The sequence below is a fragment of the Silene latifolia genome, chromosome 2, assembly GCF_048544455.1.
Source record: "Silene latifolia isolate original U9 population chromosome 2, ASM4854445v1, whole genome shotgun sequence".
Lineage (NCBI taxonomy): Eukaryota > Viridiplantae > Streptophyta > Magnoliopsida > Caryophyllales > Caryophyllaceae > Silene > Silene latifolia.
Genome location: NC_133527.1, coordinates 12,392,598 through 12,412,003, shown reverse-complemented (window position 1 = coordinate 12,412,003; position 19,406 = coordinate 12,392,598). Strand labels below are relative to the sequence as shown.

At 35.5% G+C, this 19,406-nt stretch overlaps 2 protein-coding genes and 4 non-coding genes across 7 annotated transcripts; 1 reads left to right on the top strand and 5 right to left on the bottom strand.

The window, feature by feature from the left end:
- Window positions 1–436: 436 nt before the first annotated feature.
- Window positions 437–533, bottom strand: LOC141645263 (small nucleolar RNA Z103). The gene has a single exon (XR_012544846.1). It is a non-coding gene; the product is annotated as a small nucleolar RNA Z103 (small nucleolar RNA).
- Window positions 534–772: 239 nt separating this feature from the next.
- Window positions 773–866, bottom strand: LOC141645269 (small nucleolar RNA R64/Z200 family). The gene has a single exon (XR_012544852.1). It is a non-coding gene; the product is annotated as a small nucleolar RNA R64/Z200 family (small nucleolar RNA).
- A 48-nt stretch (window positions 867–914) lies between these two features.
- On the bottom strand, window positions 915–1,002 carry LOC141645268 (small nucleolar RNA U54). Its single transcript, XR_012544851.1, has one exon. It is a non-coding gene; the product is annotated as a small nucleolar RNA U54 (small nucleolar RNA).
- A 203-nt stretch (window positions 1,003–1,205) lies between these two features.
- Window positions 1,206–1,290, bottom strand: LOC141645264 (small nucleolar RNA Z199). Its single transcript, XR_012544847.1, has one exon. It is a non-coding gene; the product is annotated as a small nucleolar RNA Z199 (small nucleolar RNA).
- Window positions 1,291–3,431: 2,141 nt separating this feature from the next.
- On the top strand, window positions 3,432–7,026 carry LOC141642288 (phytochromobilin:ferredoxin oxidoreductase, chloroplastic). Of its 2 annotated transcripts, none has more exons than XM_074451059.1 (8): window positions 3,432–3,805; window positions 4,531–4,653; window positions 5,196–5,290; window positions 5,462–5,555; window positions 5,650–5,781; window positions 5,929–6,033; window positions 6,130–6,180; window positions 6,290–7,026. In XM_074451059.1, the coding sequence occupies exons 1-8, from the start codon at window positions 3,593–3,595 to the stop codon at window positions 6,473–6,475; spliced, it is 999 nt and encodes a 332-aa protein (XP_074307160.1). In that variant the 5' UTR covers window positions 3,432–3,592; the 3' UTR covers window positions 6,476–7,026. The 2 variants fall into 2 exon arrangements, with proteins under 2 accessions (XP_074307160.1, XP_074307161.1); XM_074451060.1 differs by having other exon boundaries at window positions 3,434–3,805; window positions 4,534–4,653.
- Window positions 7,027–7,323: 297 nt separating this feature from the next.
- Window positions 7,324–9,228, bottom strand: LOC141642287 (xyloglucan 6-xylosyltransferase 2). The gene is made up of 2 exons (XM_074451058.1): window positions 7,717–9,228; window positions 7,324–7,643 (listed from the first exon to the last, which is right to left on the bottom strand). The coding sequence occupies exon 1, from the start codon at window positions 9,111–9,113 to the stop codon at window positions 7,722–7,724; it is 1,392 nt and encodes a 463-aa protein (XP_074307159.1). The 5' UTR covers window positions 9,114–9,228; the 3' UTR covers window positions 7,324–7,643; window positions 7,717–7,721.
- Between the last annotated feature and the right edge of the window lie 10,178 nt (window positions 9,229–19,406).

Below are 19,406 nucleotides of genomic sequence, written 5' to 3'. Positions count from 1 at the left end.
AAAGACAGTGAAAATTCCATTGGAGAGTAAGAAACAAAAAACAAAGAGAAAGATGTGGGATGTTGTGGATTTGACTACTTCGTTCAAAAATATGTCTTCAAACTTTATGTGATTTCACGAGTGGAATGAATGTTCATATGTCTATTATTGCTAATGCTTCATCAACCATCAACAACATGAACATGCTATTATGGTTCGTGAGCAAGAATTGGAAAATCAGAAGAAAAATTTGGTAAATGAGCTACTTGGCGTGGAAGGGTTAACTAGGTACGAAACATTACCAACTTCACAAAAATTAGCGTCTAGTCCAACTGTCCAAGTGATCTTTCTCTCTTTTACTAGTCAAGGTATGCATGGAAGGGGTTTATTTTTAAATTCATCAATATTCCAAAACAATCTAAAGAAACAGCTCTGTTCCAGATAGACAATTAAAGAGATGGATCAGAATATCTGGCTTGGATTCTCGAAAGAGAAAACTAAATAGCTCAGTTATTTCAACGTCGTTCATCTGGGGAAATCATCATCATTTCCATCTCTTTAAAATTACCAAATCATCTTAAATCAAATTAATTAACGTGTAGGAATATCTGAATGCGCAAACCGTTGCGAGAACGGAAAGCGCTAGAATCTAAATTCCAGTTTCATTTAGGCAACGTACAGCGCTAATTTACGCTATCAATTTTAAGCGTAACAGAGACTCTAATTTATTGCCATTTACCGAAACACAAATTTCAAATTAAATTAATAATCAAGCAATTAAATATTAAAAAGAAAGATGCTCAGGATTTGGAAAATTGATCTCACAGATTGCAAGCAATCTCTGAAGTCTGACATGTGAATATTTCCTAACTTCATCAACGCAAGTTTTACTCAAAAATTATCAAGATAGACGGAGTAAGAAAATAGAATAGTAAAGCTCTCAGACAGAATTCACAGTCAACATTCATTTTCTGTATAGCGTATATCACCTTTTTGAAAAAAAGGCAATGTAATCACCGAGCTTTATAAACAAATTCTAAAATAAGACGGTCTAAATTCAGAAAAAGAAAAGAAAAAGTTTTAGTTATGTTCGAGATCAGAGATGGTTAAATGGTTGTCGGTCACGGTAAATTCAGAAACACGGACCAATAATTTATCGTCACTTCTCATGAGAATGAAAATTAATTTAGAAAATAAGAGGAAAAAAAGAAATTGAAAAAAAGAAGAATCATCAGAGACTTAAATACAAAGGAATCAGAGAGAACAAATATCCTCGATCATATTGTTGCAGTTTTTTCTCATCAGATGATCGCACAATAACAATAAAATTAAAATTATATTTGAAAATAAGAGAAGAAAATCCTTATGATCTTGAGTGAAAGAGAGAAATAGAGGGAAGAGCAGCGCACGAGGAATTTAGGTTTTAGGTTTGTGCTATTTATAGGGTTTAAGAATAGGGTTTTTAAGTGGTAGTTAATTACACTCGTATAGTCGTATGGGCCAATTTGGAGAGCAAACTTTGGACGACTGTATGCGTTACGGTCCAATTTATGAGAAGTCATTCGAGGATTTTCTATACCCAATCGGTATTCATCGACCCTACATTACTTTGAATTATCGACAATATTTAATAAACTTCCCAAATAACCCTTCATGCCCCAAACATTTCAATTCCCCCCACTTTCAGGAAGATGTATATTGACTTATTGACCCATATTCTAACTTGATTCGAACAACCCGATTCGATAAAGCTAACTCGGGACCCAAAATGACATAAAAGTAAATATTACCTTTGGATTGAATTGGAGGAAGTATCAATAAGTATCATAGTATCATACAAAGGCCAATAGGGATCTCAACAATCACCACTCCTCTCTTCTCTTGGGGTGGGTGTTCATTGGTCTAGGATCGGACCAAACTCTCTGGACCGAAGATCAGATAAGGGTTAAAAGGTGGATCGGGGATTAGACCATATTAATATTGGTTTGGTCAGGTCTGGACAAGAAAAACTCATGGACTGGACCGAGCCGAACAAAGTGGACCAAACTTGATTCTCATCGACATGGTGGAGTATATATAAAATGAGAACACCAGAATTTCGTAACGATCAAAATAAACAACATTTTTGTCTTACTATATTTATTAAGTACATAATTACACATCTTATACTACGTGTAAACAAAGTAGAAAATAAAATCAACAATGTTAAAATTTTAAAAATTCTTTTGTTATATAAGTTCGGTCTACGGTCCGATTCGCGGTCCATTCGGTTAGGTCCAGGAGGAACCGGAGCCAACAGTAGATAAAATAGGTGGACCGTGGCCCGGACCAAATAAAATACGACCCGGTTTGGTCCGGACCACTAAGTGAACATCCCTACTTTTCTCTTCTCCTTCTTCCTTTCCCAATAACCCACTATCATCCTCGGGTCGTGCTTGTGCTGCAACTTTCTCAACCTAGCCCGACCCAAACACTAATAAAACAAATTAATGAAGGATAATCCCGACACAGGCCAACCCGCTACTCAATGTGTTAGACTAAACGAAACTGGCCAAGCCCGATCCCTTGTTCGACCGTGCCTAGGTTGCAAGCCTGCAACCACCCAGCCCAAATCGCACCCCAATCTGCCCAACCCAACGAACAACTTAAAATATACTCCCCCCATACCAGATCAATGGTAACACTTACCTAATACGGCCGTACCACACCAATGGTAGCATTCCTTATTTGACCCACAACATTACCAAGTTATCCTTATATCCTTTTGATAATTACATAAAATGTCATTACATACCCACCTATCAACCCACAATTACATACTCCACATATTTTTTTCCTTCTTTACTCCTGCTTTTACCCTGTTTTCCTAAAAAAACTCATTTTTTACCATGTTATCATTGGTCTGGTAGAGAAGGAGTATAACAATATGATTAATAAACGACTCCAAATTATTGACATTAGCCCTTGTCAAAGTAATGGGCTAGCCCATCATGACCCGCCTCACGGGTCACATTTGGACTGACCTGCCCGACCCGCCATTTAGGCAAAATTTTAAAAGAAATAAAAAAGTGACAAGTTCCGCTAGCCTGGACCGCCCACACTCCGTCTAAGTCTCTAAGACCCACCACGGGCCGGACTTGGGTAACATCCACTACAGCCTAGTCCGCCCCAATCACGAGTCGGTGAAGGGCTCAGTGGGGTGAGCGCGGCCCAATCCCCAAGTTAGCCCTACCTGAATCCAGCCCATGGCCGCCACTAACATTTGACATGCAACAATCTGTCAATCTCACACAGACAAAGATGATTGTCACTTTATGAGTTGTCTGAACGGGTACAAAGGGACCGTTACTCAAACCAATGCATAGCTCTCCTCTTCTAAAAAAAAAAAAAAGCAAAAGATAAAAAAAAAACGCACAAGTTGGCATAAAAGTTGTCGAGGAAACACCACGTAGACAACAAAAATATGTGCACCACAACTTGGCCTCACATTTTTCATACACTATACACTTGATTTCATCCATTCTTTCAACTCTTTTCTGTCTCTTTTTTCTCCATCAACTTTTTCTTCTTCAATTCTTTGCTCAGTTGTAAAAACTTGTTGATTTCAAGTGTAATGGATATACTAAATTTGCGTGTTATGGTGCAGCCTTGTTTACCGTACAGTAAATTCAGCTGCAGTAAATATGGAGTTAATAAGAAGATGAATAATAATAATGTGAGAAAACAGGTGGTGTTGGTTGTATCTAATTTATGTTATCAGAGATTTGTTGATTTCGGATTGGATCAAGCTACGTGTCGAACCCGTCTCGTTCCTTTACCCTTGCAGGTTTAATTTTCTCCTCTCTTCAGTCTTCCCTGCTTGTTTGTATGTCTCATTTTGTTGGCGGCAATTAATTGTGTGCTTTAGCCTAGTGGTTAAGACGTAGGTAATGTGACAGTAGGTTACGGGTTTAAATTTAGTCTGATTGTTGACAGGGATCCTGTTATTAGCCTCCCATCTTATGGTTTACACTTTACACACATTTGCGTGCCTATATTGACAAAATGAGGACGGAGTTCACTATTACTCTATACGTCCCGGTCATTTGTTATTTTGTTTACATTTGGTTTTGGCACAAAGGCCGAGGAAAGGGGAGGGAATCATTTGTGGACTTTAGTGGCGGAACCAGGATTTAAGCTTTGGGGGCGAAAAATTTTAGGGGCGGATGATTAATAATATAGGGTACACTAAAAATTCGGAAAATTTAACTAACAACTTCGAAAATCTCAACCGCTAGGGGCCTAGCTCCACCACTGTTTGTGGTGGTTGTTAGGATGACAAGTGGACTATAATGGATGGGTATGATCAAATTACCCATAAAAAGAGCTTACTTAATTATAGGAAGGTAAACAAATGAACGAGACACTATAAAATGGAATAGGTAAACAAATGACCGAGATGGAGTGAGTATAAATTAAGGAGTTACACCTCCATACTCCATAGCTCGAGGAATTATTCTTCCTATTACTAAATGGTTTCTTTCACTGATGCACGTAGTTTATGATTATTAGCAGGAAAGGTTTAGCAGTATTCAAGCAATCGACGATAAAGCAAAGCTCAATTTTTTATCCTTTGAGGGTTCTAAAATCAGGCTAATGCGCAGTATGTACATTGACGGGGGCGATTCATTGCAGGTATTCCGTTTTTTTAACCCTTTGTCATGGTCTAAGAAATGCTCGGAAAATTTTAAGCTTCAAGGAGATTGAGCTGTCAAATCCTACTGTATTGAGCTGAGATGAACTGTAATTTTGTAACTCGGAATCCTATTGAAAACTTTTTAATCAATGTTTTGACGTTTCTTGGAAAATCCAATATGACATCGGTTTGTAGACCAATTGTAGTTGCAAATGTATATATTAAGCTGTCAAATGACCTTAAGTATCTGCGCAATACACCTTCATAAAACGAGCTGTTCAAAGATAACATTCCACAGTACTAACTAAACATCAGAACTTATTGTTTTGTTGGTGCTAGAAGTTTCGAGTACTTTCAATACTAGCTACCTTTATGGAAGCAAGCTCTCTAGTAACTGCTTAGGAAAGACTATATACGTCCGACCCCCTTTATCTTCCCTTTACCCTGCTAGGAGCGAGAACCTCTTTGGAGGCACTGCTGTACTGCTGAGGAAGATTATATACCTTTATATCTAAGTCTTACACAAAGATGTTATGAGCAGGTGTTGGACTTTGCAGTCTTTCCAAAAGTTGAATGTGACTTGCCTATCTTCTGCGCCAACTTTTTCTCTAATCCGGCAATGAGCATTATTGTACTGTAAGTTGCGCCCATCCTGTGAACCGTGTTACTCTTTTTTTTTTTTTTCCTCACCATAATATATTTTCTTCCTGTTTTTTGTTTCTCCTGCGCCATTTTATCAGCTTGTGCCAATCTTTTCTTCTATCAGTGATATATTCATTTGTTTTCACTGTCTTTGATTACATTTAGGGATCTGAATCCCTTGCATAACGTCATAACTGATCAAAATTACAAGGACAAGTATTACCGAAATTTGATGCCTCTAGGCGCTAAGTATGCTGAAGTGAGTTGTAATATTTACGTTAGAGTTTGTAATCATGCATTCATGCTTAACATTTCTGTCTGGATTCACTGATTCCGATTTAGATCCTATGCAGCTTTTGCCTTGGGGAGGAAAACTTACGAGTGAATCCTTGAAATTCTTTTCACCAATAGTTATATGGACACGATTTACGCCAAGCCAGCAGAAGAATGATATTTTATTTGAAGCCTTCAAAGACTACTTCAAGGTCTGTCACTAATTTTCAGCTACTTGATTTAAGCGCATATTGGAATTCTTGCCGAATTGGCATGATGTGTTGAACTTCATTAGACCAGATTGATTTTGTACAAGTAGCTCAAAATCAGAATTGGTAAATATAATGTTGCATCTGCAGGCGTGGCTCGACTTAATGGAGGAGGCAATAGAGGAGTCTGATGCTGCTCGAACTATGCGTAATATGGAAGCACAGCATAAATACCTAACATGGAGAACTGAAAAGGCAAGTAATATAAAAAAAACATGGGTTTTATGTGTAAGCTTGTTGTTAGACTCCATTTCTTAAATCTACGCTAAATAACTAGTGTAAGTGAATCAGGATCCCGGCCACCAAATGCTGAAGAACCTTATCGGGGAAGCTGGTGCAAAAGTAATTTCTTTCTCTGATGGGGTTTATCCTGCTTTGGAATTCTCTATGTCGAACTCTTGAATTTCACAAGTTTCCTTAATTTTATCCTCTACAAAATTCTATTCCACAGGATGTGCTGAAGTCATTCCTGTTCAATGGAGTTGATGAACTAGGAAGCAAGAATTTTCTTGACTACTTCCCCGAGTACAAGCTTGAAGATGGTACTGTAAATGGAAAGAGAAGTGTTATGGGGAAGTCTTATGAAGAACGACCATGGGACAATAGAGGGGAATTCATTGCGAACAAATTTCAATGACCAAGCTTCCTTGAGAGGAAAGATGAGTTTGTGTCATACAGTGGTATCACTGGTACCATGGTGCCTATGTTCAGACACTCTGACACGCGTACCAATCTCAGTTGCCTGCATTTGAGGGACTTCCATAGTTCCACACCCCTAGCTCTCACTACCACAGAATGCTGATTGGGGGGAGGTTGCTTGCATTTGGTGAACTTCCCTTTTCCCCCAGTAATTTAGCAGGCACTTTCCTCCTTTTTTTCCCAAAATTAACGGAGATTGTCGGCAAAAGGCTTCCTGTGCTACGGCTTTTATGATCTTAGAATGTATGAAAATGATCGGTATCAGTTGGCAGATTGGAAATCCTGCACTGCGCTGTAGCAACAGTCTCTGCTGGGGCTGTTGTAGTAACATAGCAATAGTCTTGTCATAAGAATTTGTAAAAGTATATTGACTGGCGTAAATGTAGCCGGATTTGCAGCAAGCATGAAACATTTAGATCACAGGCTGTAGATGGGTCAAAATTGAGGAAGGATTTGAAGAGACTAATGCATGAATGAAGCTGGCACTTCTTAATCTAATGCTATAGTCTCCAATGACTGTTTTCGTAATAGCAGATGATGATATAGGTGATCTTGATAATCTAGGTGATGTTTTTTAGTGGATAATCGATTTGGCGTCCATCACACATTTATTGATACCTTTAAATTTGACAGTCGAGGCCAATCTTTTAATATTCATACAGGCCTTGTAATTTGACAGTCGAGGCTTGGTCAGCCCTTGGGAGTTTTTTTTCCCAAATGGCTTGTACAATCCTACTAAATAAGCACAATAAGCTACTGCAGGGGACAATCGAAGCTAGAAGCAAATAAATTAAAAATCGTATTATAAATAGACGCGAAGAATCATATCATAGTTTACAAAGCACCAAGATACTTGGTTATAGAACATGAAAAAAATTAGCTAATACAGAAATACATCAAATCAAATGTATATGTGCAAAGGCTTCAAATAATTAACAGATGCAAGGTTTCACTAAGCGGATCGGATGACATGTTTCAACAAGTCGGTTGAAAGGCATCGTTTTAGCCGATTCAAAATCATTTTGGAAGTTGGGACTAAGGCTTTGCTCCTGCTGTTGTATAAGAACCACCACGGCTAAATTGCTCAAGTCATTTCGCTACATTAACTGCGCAAGATTTTGGGTTGAATCAATACAATATCGTCCACAAATCTAAAAACAAAAACAAGAACAGAACCACCTTGATCAAGACGATGCCTTAAAACTCGGGTCAAGCAAACCAAGCTCATCCTTAATGTCAAACGGGTTACTCGTCTCATTCCTCACCCTAATCACCTTCCGACTACCTAAAGACTTATGACTAAAACCATACATTTGCAAAATCTGATTATCCCCAAAATTATACGCCCGATCCATTTGCTTCAAACACCTTTCAACAGGGTAATCCCCAAACTTCCCACAAGGCTTACACCCAACAAAATGCGTAACCAAAGGCCATCTATGATCACCATAACCCGGTTTATACTTCTCAATCATTTCCTCATATCGATCAACTAATATCCCCCAAAACCCGTGTAAATAATAACCATTCTCCAAATACACCTTATTCCCCCATTTCTCCCTTTGTGTAGCCAATACATACACCATTGCACTTTGATCATCCGCCTCAAAAACCGGCCTACCCTTAAGCTCCCTAGTCAAAACCCTCCCCGCTTCCTCCCTAACCGCGCCTTTGGGCCCCATTGGGGCCAATGTATCAAGCAAATCCAATGCCCATTGAGTATTCCTTAACAAAAAACTCCCTGTATTCAATCCAATCCAGTTTTTATCGTCGTAAACCATTTCATTCCATCCATGCATAACTAAATTAATATCTTTATACCTTTCCCATGGGATTTCAAACACCATATCAGTAAACATTGCATCACTATCCATCCACCATAAAAACTCGATTTCAGGGTGCGACAATAATAATTTCCTAATTAATGGCAACTTAGCCCAAAACCCTGACATTTCTGCATCTAATAATGCCATATTATAAAACACCTCAATTCCATGAATTCTACAATAATCAATCTTATTCTTAATTGATTTCAACAAATAATGATCTCCTACAGGATTCTCACACGGTTTCGGCGACGAACCTGTAACCAATAATACCCTCGGCTTCTTATCAACCCCCACATAATTCGGAAAATGTGGATTGTTTTTCAACCAATTTTCCCTTTGTTCATCCCAATCGGATATCTTTGGGCCCAAACTGTATTCCATATTCGGGTCTTTCTTTTCTTCGGGTTCCTCGTCAACCAATATAGTCGAAATATCAAACGACTCGTAACTATTGGGATTGGGGTCGGGTTTTGGGTTGGGGTTATTATTAATAATATTATTGTGTAAGACGGTCTTACCATTATTATTAAGTTGTTCTAAAATACGACGGGTAGCGTGAATATCGTGACCCGTCGTGCCAAGGAGGAGAGAAAGGTCTTTTTCCGGGGTACCGAATTCGCCAGCGCCTAACATTGATCGGATCATAACAAGAGTTAATACAAGACATAAAATTGTGACTCTCATGTTTTTGAGTTTTCTTTGGAATTGGGCAATTCTTTGTTGCCCAAAATACTTGTTCCACCACATTTTTATGTATTTTTATTAATTTTGGTTTGATTTTGGGATATTTTGTTGATGAATTAAGGTGGTGGGAGTTGTCGGTGGAGGAAAAGGAGGAAGAAAGGAGGAGAAAATGAGTTGGGTGTGTGTCAGAATAATTAAGGAGGGATGTGGGTGATGTGGTGGGGTGTGTTTATGGTAAGAATATGGAAATTAATTGAATTGAGTTGAATGGAAAAGATTATGGCATAATTTTTGGAATAAATCACGTTGTTATATTTGTGTGTTGTCATAGATCAAGATCAAGGGCAAGGCCGTGTTTTTCTGCTGATCTGTATTCCATGTTTGGAAAGAGTAAGTATTGGATACGTAATAAGTTGTGTACTTATGTAAAACTGGTAATATATCTGTCTATAACTAAAGACGGACCAAATACAATACCACATTCCTAATAGGACAAACAATAACTGGGACGTTGGGGCAAAAAATGTCACCACTTTCAAACTATTTGACCCGTCTTTAGCTATTATATCCGTCTATAACAAGACTAGCTGTTTTCACAAATTCTTGTTTTAGACGGACTATTTTCATTTTATTAAAAAACGGATAATCTCGTCTTAAAGAAGACTTAGGCTCTGTTTGAGCCGATACTTTAGGTAGCTTATTTGATCAAAGTAGCTTATTTGACTAAAATTTCAGCTATCTGATTGTCTTGCAAGTGTTTGACAAATACCTTATTTGTTCAAATAAACTAACTGAAATGAAATGCTATCTAGGGTAATATTTGAGATTTCACGTACCTAAAATAAATTATATTCCATTTAATACCCTTCAATCTATAAAATTAAATAAATATCATATACTTTTACGTCATTTTACCAAAAAAAATAGCTAACTTTTCAGCTAATTTGTCAAACATTTTTTTTATAATCAGTTACCTTATCAGCTCCTTCTTTTCAGATTTCATTTAGCTATTCAGGTTTCAGGTAACTTTTCAGATTTCAGACTTTTGAGCTAGTTTTACCAAAAGTCAAACAGAGCCTTACTGCCCTCCTTTACGCGACCCACTTTTTTTTTTAATTTCCCGGTAATTCTAGTGAAAATATCAGTTTTCATGAGGTCGCTTTTGAACGATATGATTAATGCACAACGGCATTCTATTAAATTTAGGTTTGGTCACGTTATATGGATTGTCATAGGATAATCTCACTAAAATGCAGCAATATCTCTTGAAAATATGGTCAAATAACCTCCAAAAAATTAAGTTTGCCAGCAGAATTTCTCAATCGATATTACCATTGTGTATATTGTATGCTTGACTTTTCGCTAAAAATTCCCGACCTAACCAACCTTCGTTGGTGGACAAGGGTCACAAACCAACATTACCCAAAATTGACCAAATCACAAAATCAATCATCTAGTCTACCTTTACTAATCCTCCCCAACAACAAGCCTTTATGGGAATCAATCAAGCAAATTACTCATGTTGGGTTAAACCGAGTCCTAGAGAAGGGACTACTCACTAGTCATGGTTCTTAAGACAAAATAATTAGTAAAGATGGATTCTTTAAACATGAACATGATGTGAAATTGGATTCTACAGTTAATCATGCAATAATTCAACAAAACTATGATGAAAGACAAATTAAGCTATGATGAGAAGGGGTTTAAGGCAAAAGACACAAACTTTGACACAAAAACCCAAAGACTCAACCCTTGGAAAAGAACAACAATGGTGAACAAGGAAAAGATGAACAAGAGAGAGAAAGACAACAATCAAACAACCAAAGTAGAAATTAAGCATAAACAACTAAACAAAACTTAAGGAAAAACAATTGTAAACAAATAAAATTAAGAGAGAAAATTGTACCAATTCAATAGCAAGAAGGAAACTTGGATTGTAAATAAGGATGGAGAAATCTTCAACCTTGTTACAACCCAATTACTAGAACTAATAATCTACTAGTTATTGAAGGATTTAGTCTAATTAAGGAAGGATTAGCAAAGTAATTAACAAAGTTTCAAACTTGGAGAATGGAAATAATGTAGATCTAGGGTTGTGTGTACAATTGATTAAGGGAGGGGTATTTATACTATCCCCTTGAATTAAACATAAAGAAAGAAGAAAAATCCCAATCTCGCGTCTTGCGTCCTGTGCCGGCACACCGGCTGCCGGCCTCCCTTCCGGCAGGGTCCTCTTCTAAATTGTGGACACGGGGGACCACGGGGGGCGCCGGTTGACCCATTTTTTTGACTTTCTCTTGATTAAGAGAGTACTCCTTTCTTGACTTTCTCTTCACTTCTTCACTAGGGAGATGTGTGTGCCGGTTGACCGGCTGCCGGCTCCCCTGCCGGCAGCGAGCCCTTTCATTTCTTGCTCCAAAATCTTCTTCAATATTTGGCTAAGTGTTGGCATGTGTTCCCTGTCGGCCTGCCGGCAGAGACACCTTTCTCAACATTTTCCTTCCTCTTCTTCTCAAGCTAACACGATCTTTAGCCCGCGCTTGCTCCTTCTTCCGTCTTGCCTCCTCTTAGGCGTATTCTCTACACATTGAGATGGGAATTCATAGTATATGACCAATGGAATAAAAGGGCAAAATGCAAGTGAGTCGGAGTTAAAACTATGCCAAATGGGGTAAAAAATCATGAGAATAAGGAGGTGAAATGGTGAAAAATAATCAATCATCAGAGTGGGCAAGGCAAGTTAGAGAAGGAGAGAAGGGGAGGACAATAGAGGAGGAGGTGTGTAAGCGTAGAGGAGGAGATGGATGGTAAGGAATAAAAAATAGGAGCAGAGGTTGAAACGATAACTGAGGGCAGTAGAGAAGGGGGAAAGAGGACAATGGGAAATAGGCAACGATATATGAGAAGGGGAGAAAAGATGTGGAGAATGGGAAGAGCGAACCACAGTGGCGGCGGAGGGGAAAGATAAAGGGAAATAGGGAGAGGAGGGGGAGAAGGGGGAGAGTGGTAAAGTGGAAAATGTGAAGGGATGAAGAGGATAATGGGAGAAAAGTGGTGAACAAGAGATTAAGGTAAGCAGGAAAGGGGGTAAACTGCTGAGAAGGAGGCGACAACAACGCCGGAGAGGAGGGGAAGAAGAGGCATAGAATAAAGGGAAAGATGAGGATGCACATGAGAGAGAGAGAGAGAGAGAGAGAGAGAGAGAGAGAGAGAGAGAGAGAGAGAGAGAGAGAGAGAGAGAGAGATGATGCAAGTGGGGGGAAGTGTCGTGGAAAATGTGAAGAAATGCATCAGAAAACCAGAAGAAAGGGCGACAGATGAGAATGAGAGGGAAGAGAAGAATAAGAGATAGAATGAAAGCGGGAAAATGGGAGGATGCTGGGGAGGTGGGGCAACGCTAAAGAAGAAGAAGAAGAAGAAGAAGAAGAAAAAGAAGAGGCGTAGAAGAAAGAGAAATGCGAGGATGATCAAGAGATCGGGGGGGGGGGGGGATGTAGATAGAGGGGAATGGGGAGAAATCGGCGACAGATGAGAATGAGGGAAATAGATAAATAGAAGAGCGGGAAAAAGGGAAATACGGAGGAGGAGGCGACAACACCAAATAGGAATGAGGTAAGTAAGAGGAGGCGTCGGAGAAACACAGAGATGAAGATAAAGATGAGGATGATCAAGACTCAATAGGAGGATGAGGAGGAAGAGAGAGAGAGAGAGAGAGAGAGAGAGAGAGAGAGAGAGAGAGAGAGAGAGAGAGATTCATGGAAGGAGGTCAAGAAAGAGGAGCGAGGATAATGATTTATATTCAACTAGTTTAAACCCGTGCAAAATTGCACGGGCATACATAAACAAATATGTTATATGTAGTACATAGATAGGAGCTTAAGTGATTATCTTAAATTGAATGGGAAATAAAATTTGACACAATTTGCTTTATTATATCACCCATTTGATAATACCTGACTGACCTACATCACCTTTCTAATGGATGACTTTAACCCTGTTTGCTTTCATCTCATTTCTTTTATGCATCTTTAGATGCATTAGACCCTGTTTTTTTAGACTTAAAGTCACTTAATATAAGTTCACTTCAGATCCTATAAGTTCAGCTCGGTTCAGTTTAGATCCTATAAGTTCAGTTCAGATTCTATAAGTTCGATTCGATTTAGATCCTATAAGTTCGATTCGATTCGAGATCTTATAAGTTGAGTTCGATCCTATAAGTTCGATTCGATTCGATTCGAGATCCTATAAGTTCGATTCGATCCTATACCTCACTTAATTTAAGTTCACTTGAATCCTATAAGTTCGATTGATTCGATTCGAATCCTATAAGTTCGATTCGAATCCTATAAGTTCGATTCACTTGAATCCTATAAGTTGATTCGATTCGATTCGATCCTATAAGTTCGATTCGAATCCTATAAGTTCGATTCACTTGAGATCCTATAAGTTCGATTCGATTCGATTCGATCCTATAAGTTCGATTCGATTCGATTCGATCTTATAAGTTCGATTCGATTCGATCCAATAAGTTCGATTCGATCCTATAAGTTCGATTCGATTCGAATCGAGATAAGTTTCAGTCCAAAAGAACAGGGCCTTACTATTCTTAGCGAGAAAAATGATTGGATGTATAAAAGAAAACCATTTATTTCTAAACAGTTGTAAGAACATAAAAAAAATCAAAAAAAGAAGTCTCACATTATTATATTACATGTACCCCGTTGATTTCAATGTAAACTAATTAGTATGAGTATTACTACCTTTATTTCATTTATATTATCTCCATTATATCGTAGGAAGTTTTAAGGAAAAAAAAACTAATAAGATAACAACTTATTGACGGTCAATTAGGGCAATTTTATCATTTAATGCGAGAGTAGCTACAGAGTACTGAAATAGGTTTAATAATATTGGATGCATTTTTTTACTTCTCAAATTTAAAAATAATAATTAATTTAGGATAAATTGAGAGGGAATAAAACTTCCTTCATACTTAAGCCTAATACAATATGGTGCCTAGGTCGAATAAGGACGTTAACGCAGGTACCTACAACTGGTTGAAGAACATAAGGCTGCACCATAGCAAACAAAAAAAATAACTCTTTTATAAAACAATTTTACACAAATATTGCGTAAAATATATTTACCCACCAAGAAGTCATGATCGAATTAGTGGGGAAAATAATTACGGAGTATTAAACTAACCTATTTTATAATATACTTGCTTGTAGCCTTATTATATACTCCCTCCTATTCACCATTTTCTTCCCTATTTCTTTTTACGGATTATTCACGTTTTTTTCCCTATTTTCTTTTTTTGGGTTGATTTGCGTGGTCCAAATTCAATAGCATGTGGAGTAGTGTGTTTTATGTGGTACAAATTCAATTTCTTATTTCTTGTGCAAAAAGGAAAGGGGAAGAAAATGGTGAATAAGAGGGAGTATAAGGTAGTCTTACCTAAACACATTTTTTTATTTATTTATTTATTTATTTATTTATTTATTTTTTTTTTTTTTTTTTTTTTTTCATATTGAAAGTGAGTAGATGCATCAATTGGGCTAATTGGATGAGCGCAATGTATGCTTAAAAGAGCCGCAACATATATTCTTAAGCTACCAAAAACACCAAACTCTTGTCGAAAATTTCATCCAAAGCAAAGACCAATACAAATGAAAGTAGTTAAAGCTGATCAATGTTATGGAGTTCCACTAAAATTACCAAAACATTACATCACACGTAGTGGTAATGTAGTATAATACTCTACAATATCTCAAAACACAAATGGCAAAATTTACAGGAATGTATCGCTAAGAATCGATATAACCTATATAAAAATTACTCCGTAAACAACTAAAAACAAAATTATACTAAAAAAAAAATAGGTATCAAGTTGTACATGTTCAATACTCAAAAAAAGGTAGTAGACAAAATTCAAAACTATACCTTGCCTGAATTACCCGTTGATGACCCGAATACCCAATCGTCCCAATGAACCAAAGTAACGCTTTCAAGAGGCTCCAAAGTTTTAGAGAAAAACAACACTCATATGAAGTACTTTGAAGATCCTAAGCAAAACAATGTCGATAAATCAGACGAAATTATATACTCCCTTTGTTCAAATTATTTGTTTACCTTTCTTATTCTTTGTAAGATGTATTTTAATCGAAGGCAAACAAATAATTGACACGGAGAGATTATCTAAAATGAACTAAGATTAAGTAATCAACTTCATTAAAAATGGGGGTGCTTTGACAAACAAACGTAACTGACCAAATGATAAACAAAATGATGGGTAATTTTTTGTGGGAAGGAAACTTGTTCTACTCAGCAGGAAATTGGAAATTGGTTAGTTATGACTTATGAGAAATATAAGTAGGGCCTAATTATGTGGAGAAGGGATGAGAAAGAGCCGCAAAGGAAACGGAGGCACGGAGGTAGCATTTGAATTTTAGGGTTTTGTAAGAGCTATGTTTTATCTTGGGGTGAAGGTGGTAGGCGGGAAAAAAATGTTTAGTGGGTTCTGTTTTATTATTTTATATAGATTTCAACAAAACGTTTGCTAATATGTTTAGTATCTCCACACGATCCATAACGAAAAAGCTTTGGAAAATCATCATTTTGGCAATAGGCAATTACACTAAAAGATTTTAGGAGCCATTTTGTTTCGTACCATCATACCTCAGATTTATAAAAAACTAATTGAATATAAAAACAAATCCAATTATCACGGTAAACTTACCTTTTTCAAAGCACGTGATTTTAGTGTTTAAAAAGCAAGCTAAATTTGTATATATCATTGCTCTATTAGTCTCTAATAACATTGGTTTGATATATATCATATATATCATATATATATATATATATATATATATATATATATATATATATATATATATATATATAGAGTGAGCATCCCATGAGTCTATCATCTTAGATGAGTCTAGCATATCAATAAGAACCATTGGATCAACAAGATCCAACAGCCCTCATTCTTCCACGTCACCCTCTATCAATCTGCAAAATTATAAAACTAAACACTTCCTCTTTAACGTCTCATTATTGTCATAAATTTTATCTCTCTACAAGTATTCTCTCCCCCCCTCTCTCTCTTGAAACACCATAGTCATCAATTATTCAACAAAAAAAACAGACGATCTAATTCCTTCAACCGCCTCTTTTTCCAAAAAAACATTAAAAATCAAACGAAATTTTTATTAAAATCAAGCGAAGATCTTCAAAAAAGTTTAGTTAAGATTATATTAGATCGGTTTATCGCATAAAGAAGAGGTATAAATCGCTCTCAATTTTCGTTATATTTTTACAAAACTTTCGTTGTGATTTATGTTATTTCAGGTTGTTGTTGTTGTTGTTGTTGTTGTTGTTGATTGTTATTGTTGTTGTGGTTGTTGTTGATTTTATTGATGATATGAAGAAATTATTAATTGATTTAGGGTTAATGTTTTGCTCAAACTGATTAATTGATTTTTTGCCAAAAAATTAGGTTTAATTTGCATGTTGCTTTTGTTGATCTTGAATTATATAAATAAACTGTCAATTGATTGTATATATATTCACTTTTTCGAACATAGAAATTGAGAAATTAATTCAAGTTTTTGTTTTCTTAGTTATTAAATTCTGTGATACTTCATGTTCTAATTTTCGCCTAAAAATTAGGGTTAACGATTTATAAAAAACGAGTAATTAATGTACGCTTTTGTGTTTGCGTGGTATTGATTAATTTGTAATAGCGTTCTTCGTAATATTACTACTTTGCATGACAGAATCTGCCGATTTCATAAAATCCTCAACTCTTATTATTCTTGTAATAGCGTTTACGTAACATTACTCTTTGCATAATGACAAAACCCGAACTTGAAATATCTTTATTACAACATTGTATATTTGATGTTATTGATTTTTTCTCATTAAATTTGATGGTATAACAATTGTCATAAACTCACAAATAATGTTACTTTGTAATATTGTTTTGTAAAATTATGAATAATGATGGACCACAAGCTTCGCATAAGTTTTAGTTATTAATAGTCGAATATTTTGTTTTTAATGTCAGAATATTTGAAGAAGAAAGTTTGAGAAATCAACCAATACAAAAAAGGCGCGCAAAGAGAAGATATATACAAAATGGAGTAAAGACTACGCTAATCGGTCATGAAGATAGGTGTGAAGAAGGCAACGTTAATGAAGTTGAAATCCTAGTTGAGGTCATTAACATTATTGTCATATTTTGATGTGTGATTATGATGTATACTTCTTGTAAACTTTTCACATTAATACGATGTGATATTGCAAATCATTTTAGCGGATCAACTGGGCTAGTCTGTTTTCACTTGATTTTTTATTATTGAAGTAATTAAAGTTTGGTCTTTTAACACTTTGTATTCGTATTATTTTTATGAATGAATGATGTTACAAGAACACAATTATCTTTGTATCAATGTTACTGATAACATTGTCACTTTTAAAATACGAAACATACAACTTTTTCATTACATTTTAGAACTACTTTATACACCGTTTGATATAATACACAAACTAAATAATAATTATTGTAACATTGTTGTCATGTTAGTTTAATGAATTAATGTTTTTACAAAGAACATTGTTACTGATAATATTGATATACCATTGAAAAATTAAATATAACGAAGATGTTACGATAACAATCGTAACTTTGATTAATGAACGATATTCTTTGTAACACTATTGTTGTGACGTGGCAGAATAAGGATTGGTTGTATTGGAATTAGGAGGAACGTACAAAGTTATCTAATAAACTAATAAAGCAATAAAGTGGTGTTGACCATACAACAAATAACACAACAATGGTAAAAGTGTCCACTATCATTCCAACTTCAATAACATTGCTTTCTTCATGCCTATCTCCATGATTGATTATTCAACGTCTTGCTTTTTTTTGTATATATTGTATCCTTGTGAGCCTTTTTTTTTTGTGTTGGTTGATTTCTCAAACCTTCTTCTTTCTTCAATTCTCCTGACAACCAAAACAAAACATTCGACAATTACTAGATAAACCATATCGAAAAAGTCGGTGGTCCATTATTAATGATAATTTCACAAACAATAATATTACAAGAACATCATTACAAAGAACATCATTACAAAGAAACATCATTGCGAGTTTATGACAATGTTAAACCATCATATTTAATTGAAAAAAATCACATAACATCAAATATACAATGTTGTAAGGATATTTTAAGTTCAATTCATCATCATGCGATTTTTTATGTTACTTAACGCTATTACGAAGAATAAGTTTAGTTGATTATTTTACGAAAACTAATTGAATCCTCACATTTACCGCAATTTCACGAAAACAAATCCAGGTATGAATTTAATAATGTGAAAACCTTAATTTTTTTTACAAACACTTATAACACAAATAATAAACGGTAAATAATATAAAATGATGTTATACCACAAAATAATCCATAAAATCGCAAATTAACACATAAATCAATTACAACAAAGCATGAGAAAACGAAAGATTGTTAGTTTCACCATGACATAGCCCTAACGTTTCAGAAATAGTTTGAATACAACATATAATCGACATTAATAGTATGAACAATCAACAATAACAATTTTTAAATTAACTAGAAAGCGTAGAACTAACCTGGAAATCGATTGAAGGTAATCGAACGAAAAATGCGATTTCAGCTGAAAGATCTAAATCGGAGTTTGATTAAGTTGTTTAAATCGATTGAATAGATTCAATCCCGAATTGCTAGAATCATGAATTAACTGAATTGATTGAACTAATAAAATTGCTTATTGCTTGAGTTTCTAAAATTGATGAGATAAATTAAACGTGAATTGTTGAAAATTGGAAACCTAGAATTTGGGGATCTGTAGAAGAAGACGATTTAGAGAGAGATGGGAGGAAGAGAGATAAAGTGATATTGGGTTATGATGCTGTTAGGTTAGATTTTTAAGTTTATATAGTATGAGCTAGGATTAATCTCAGCCATTCATTTGTTTAAAATCGAATGGTGGAGAATCGCGGGACGGACTCACCTAAGATACCTAGACTCACCTGATGCAGTTTCTATATATATATATATATATATATATATATATATATATATATATATATATATATAAAAAAAGCTGGTTGAAGCATTGTGGATGCGCCACGTGTCAACCAAAGATTAAATACAAGTATTAATTACAAATTGAACATTAAATATAAACATAATAAATGCTTTGTATAAATCTCAAAGAAAATATTAATTATAATTTAATAAATTTTATTATAAAATTAAATTAAATAATTATGGTGATTTGATACTAAATTTATTAAAAAATTATTTT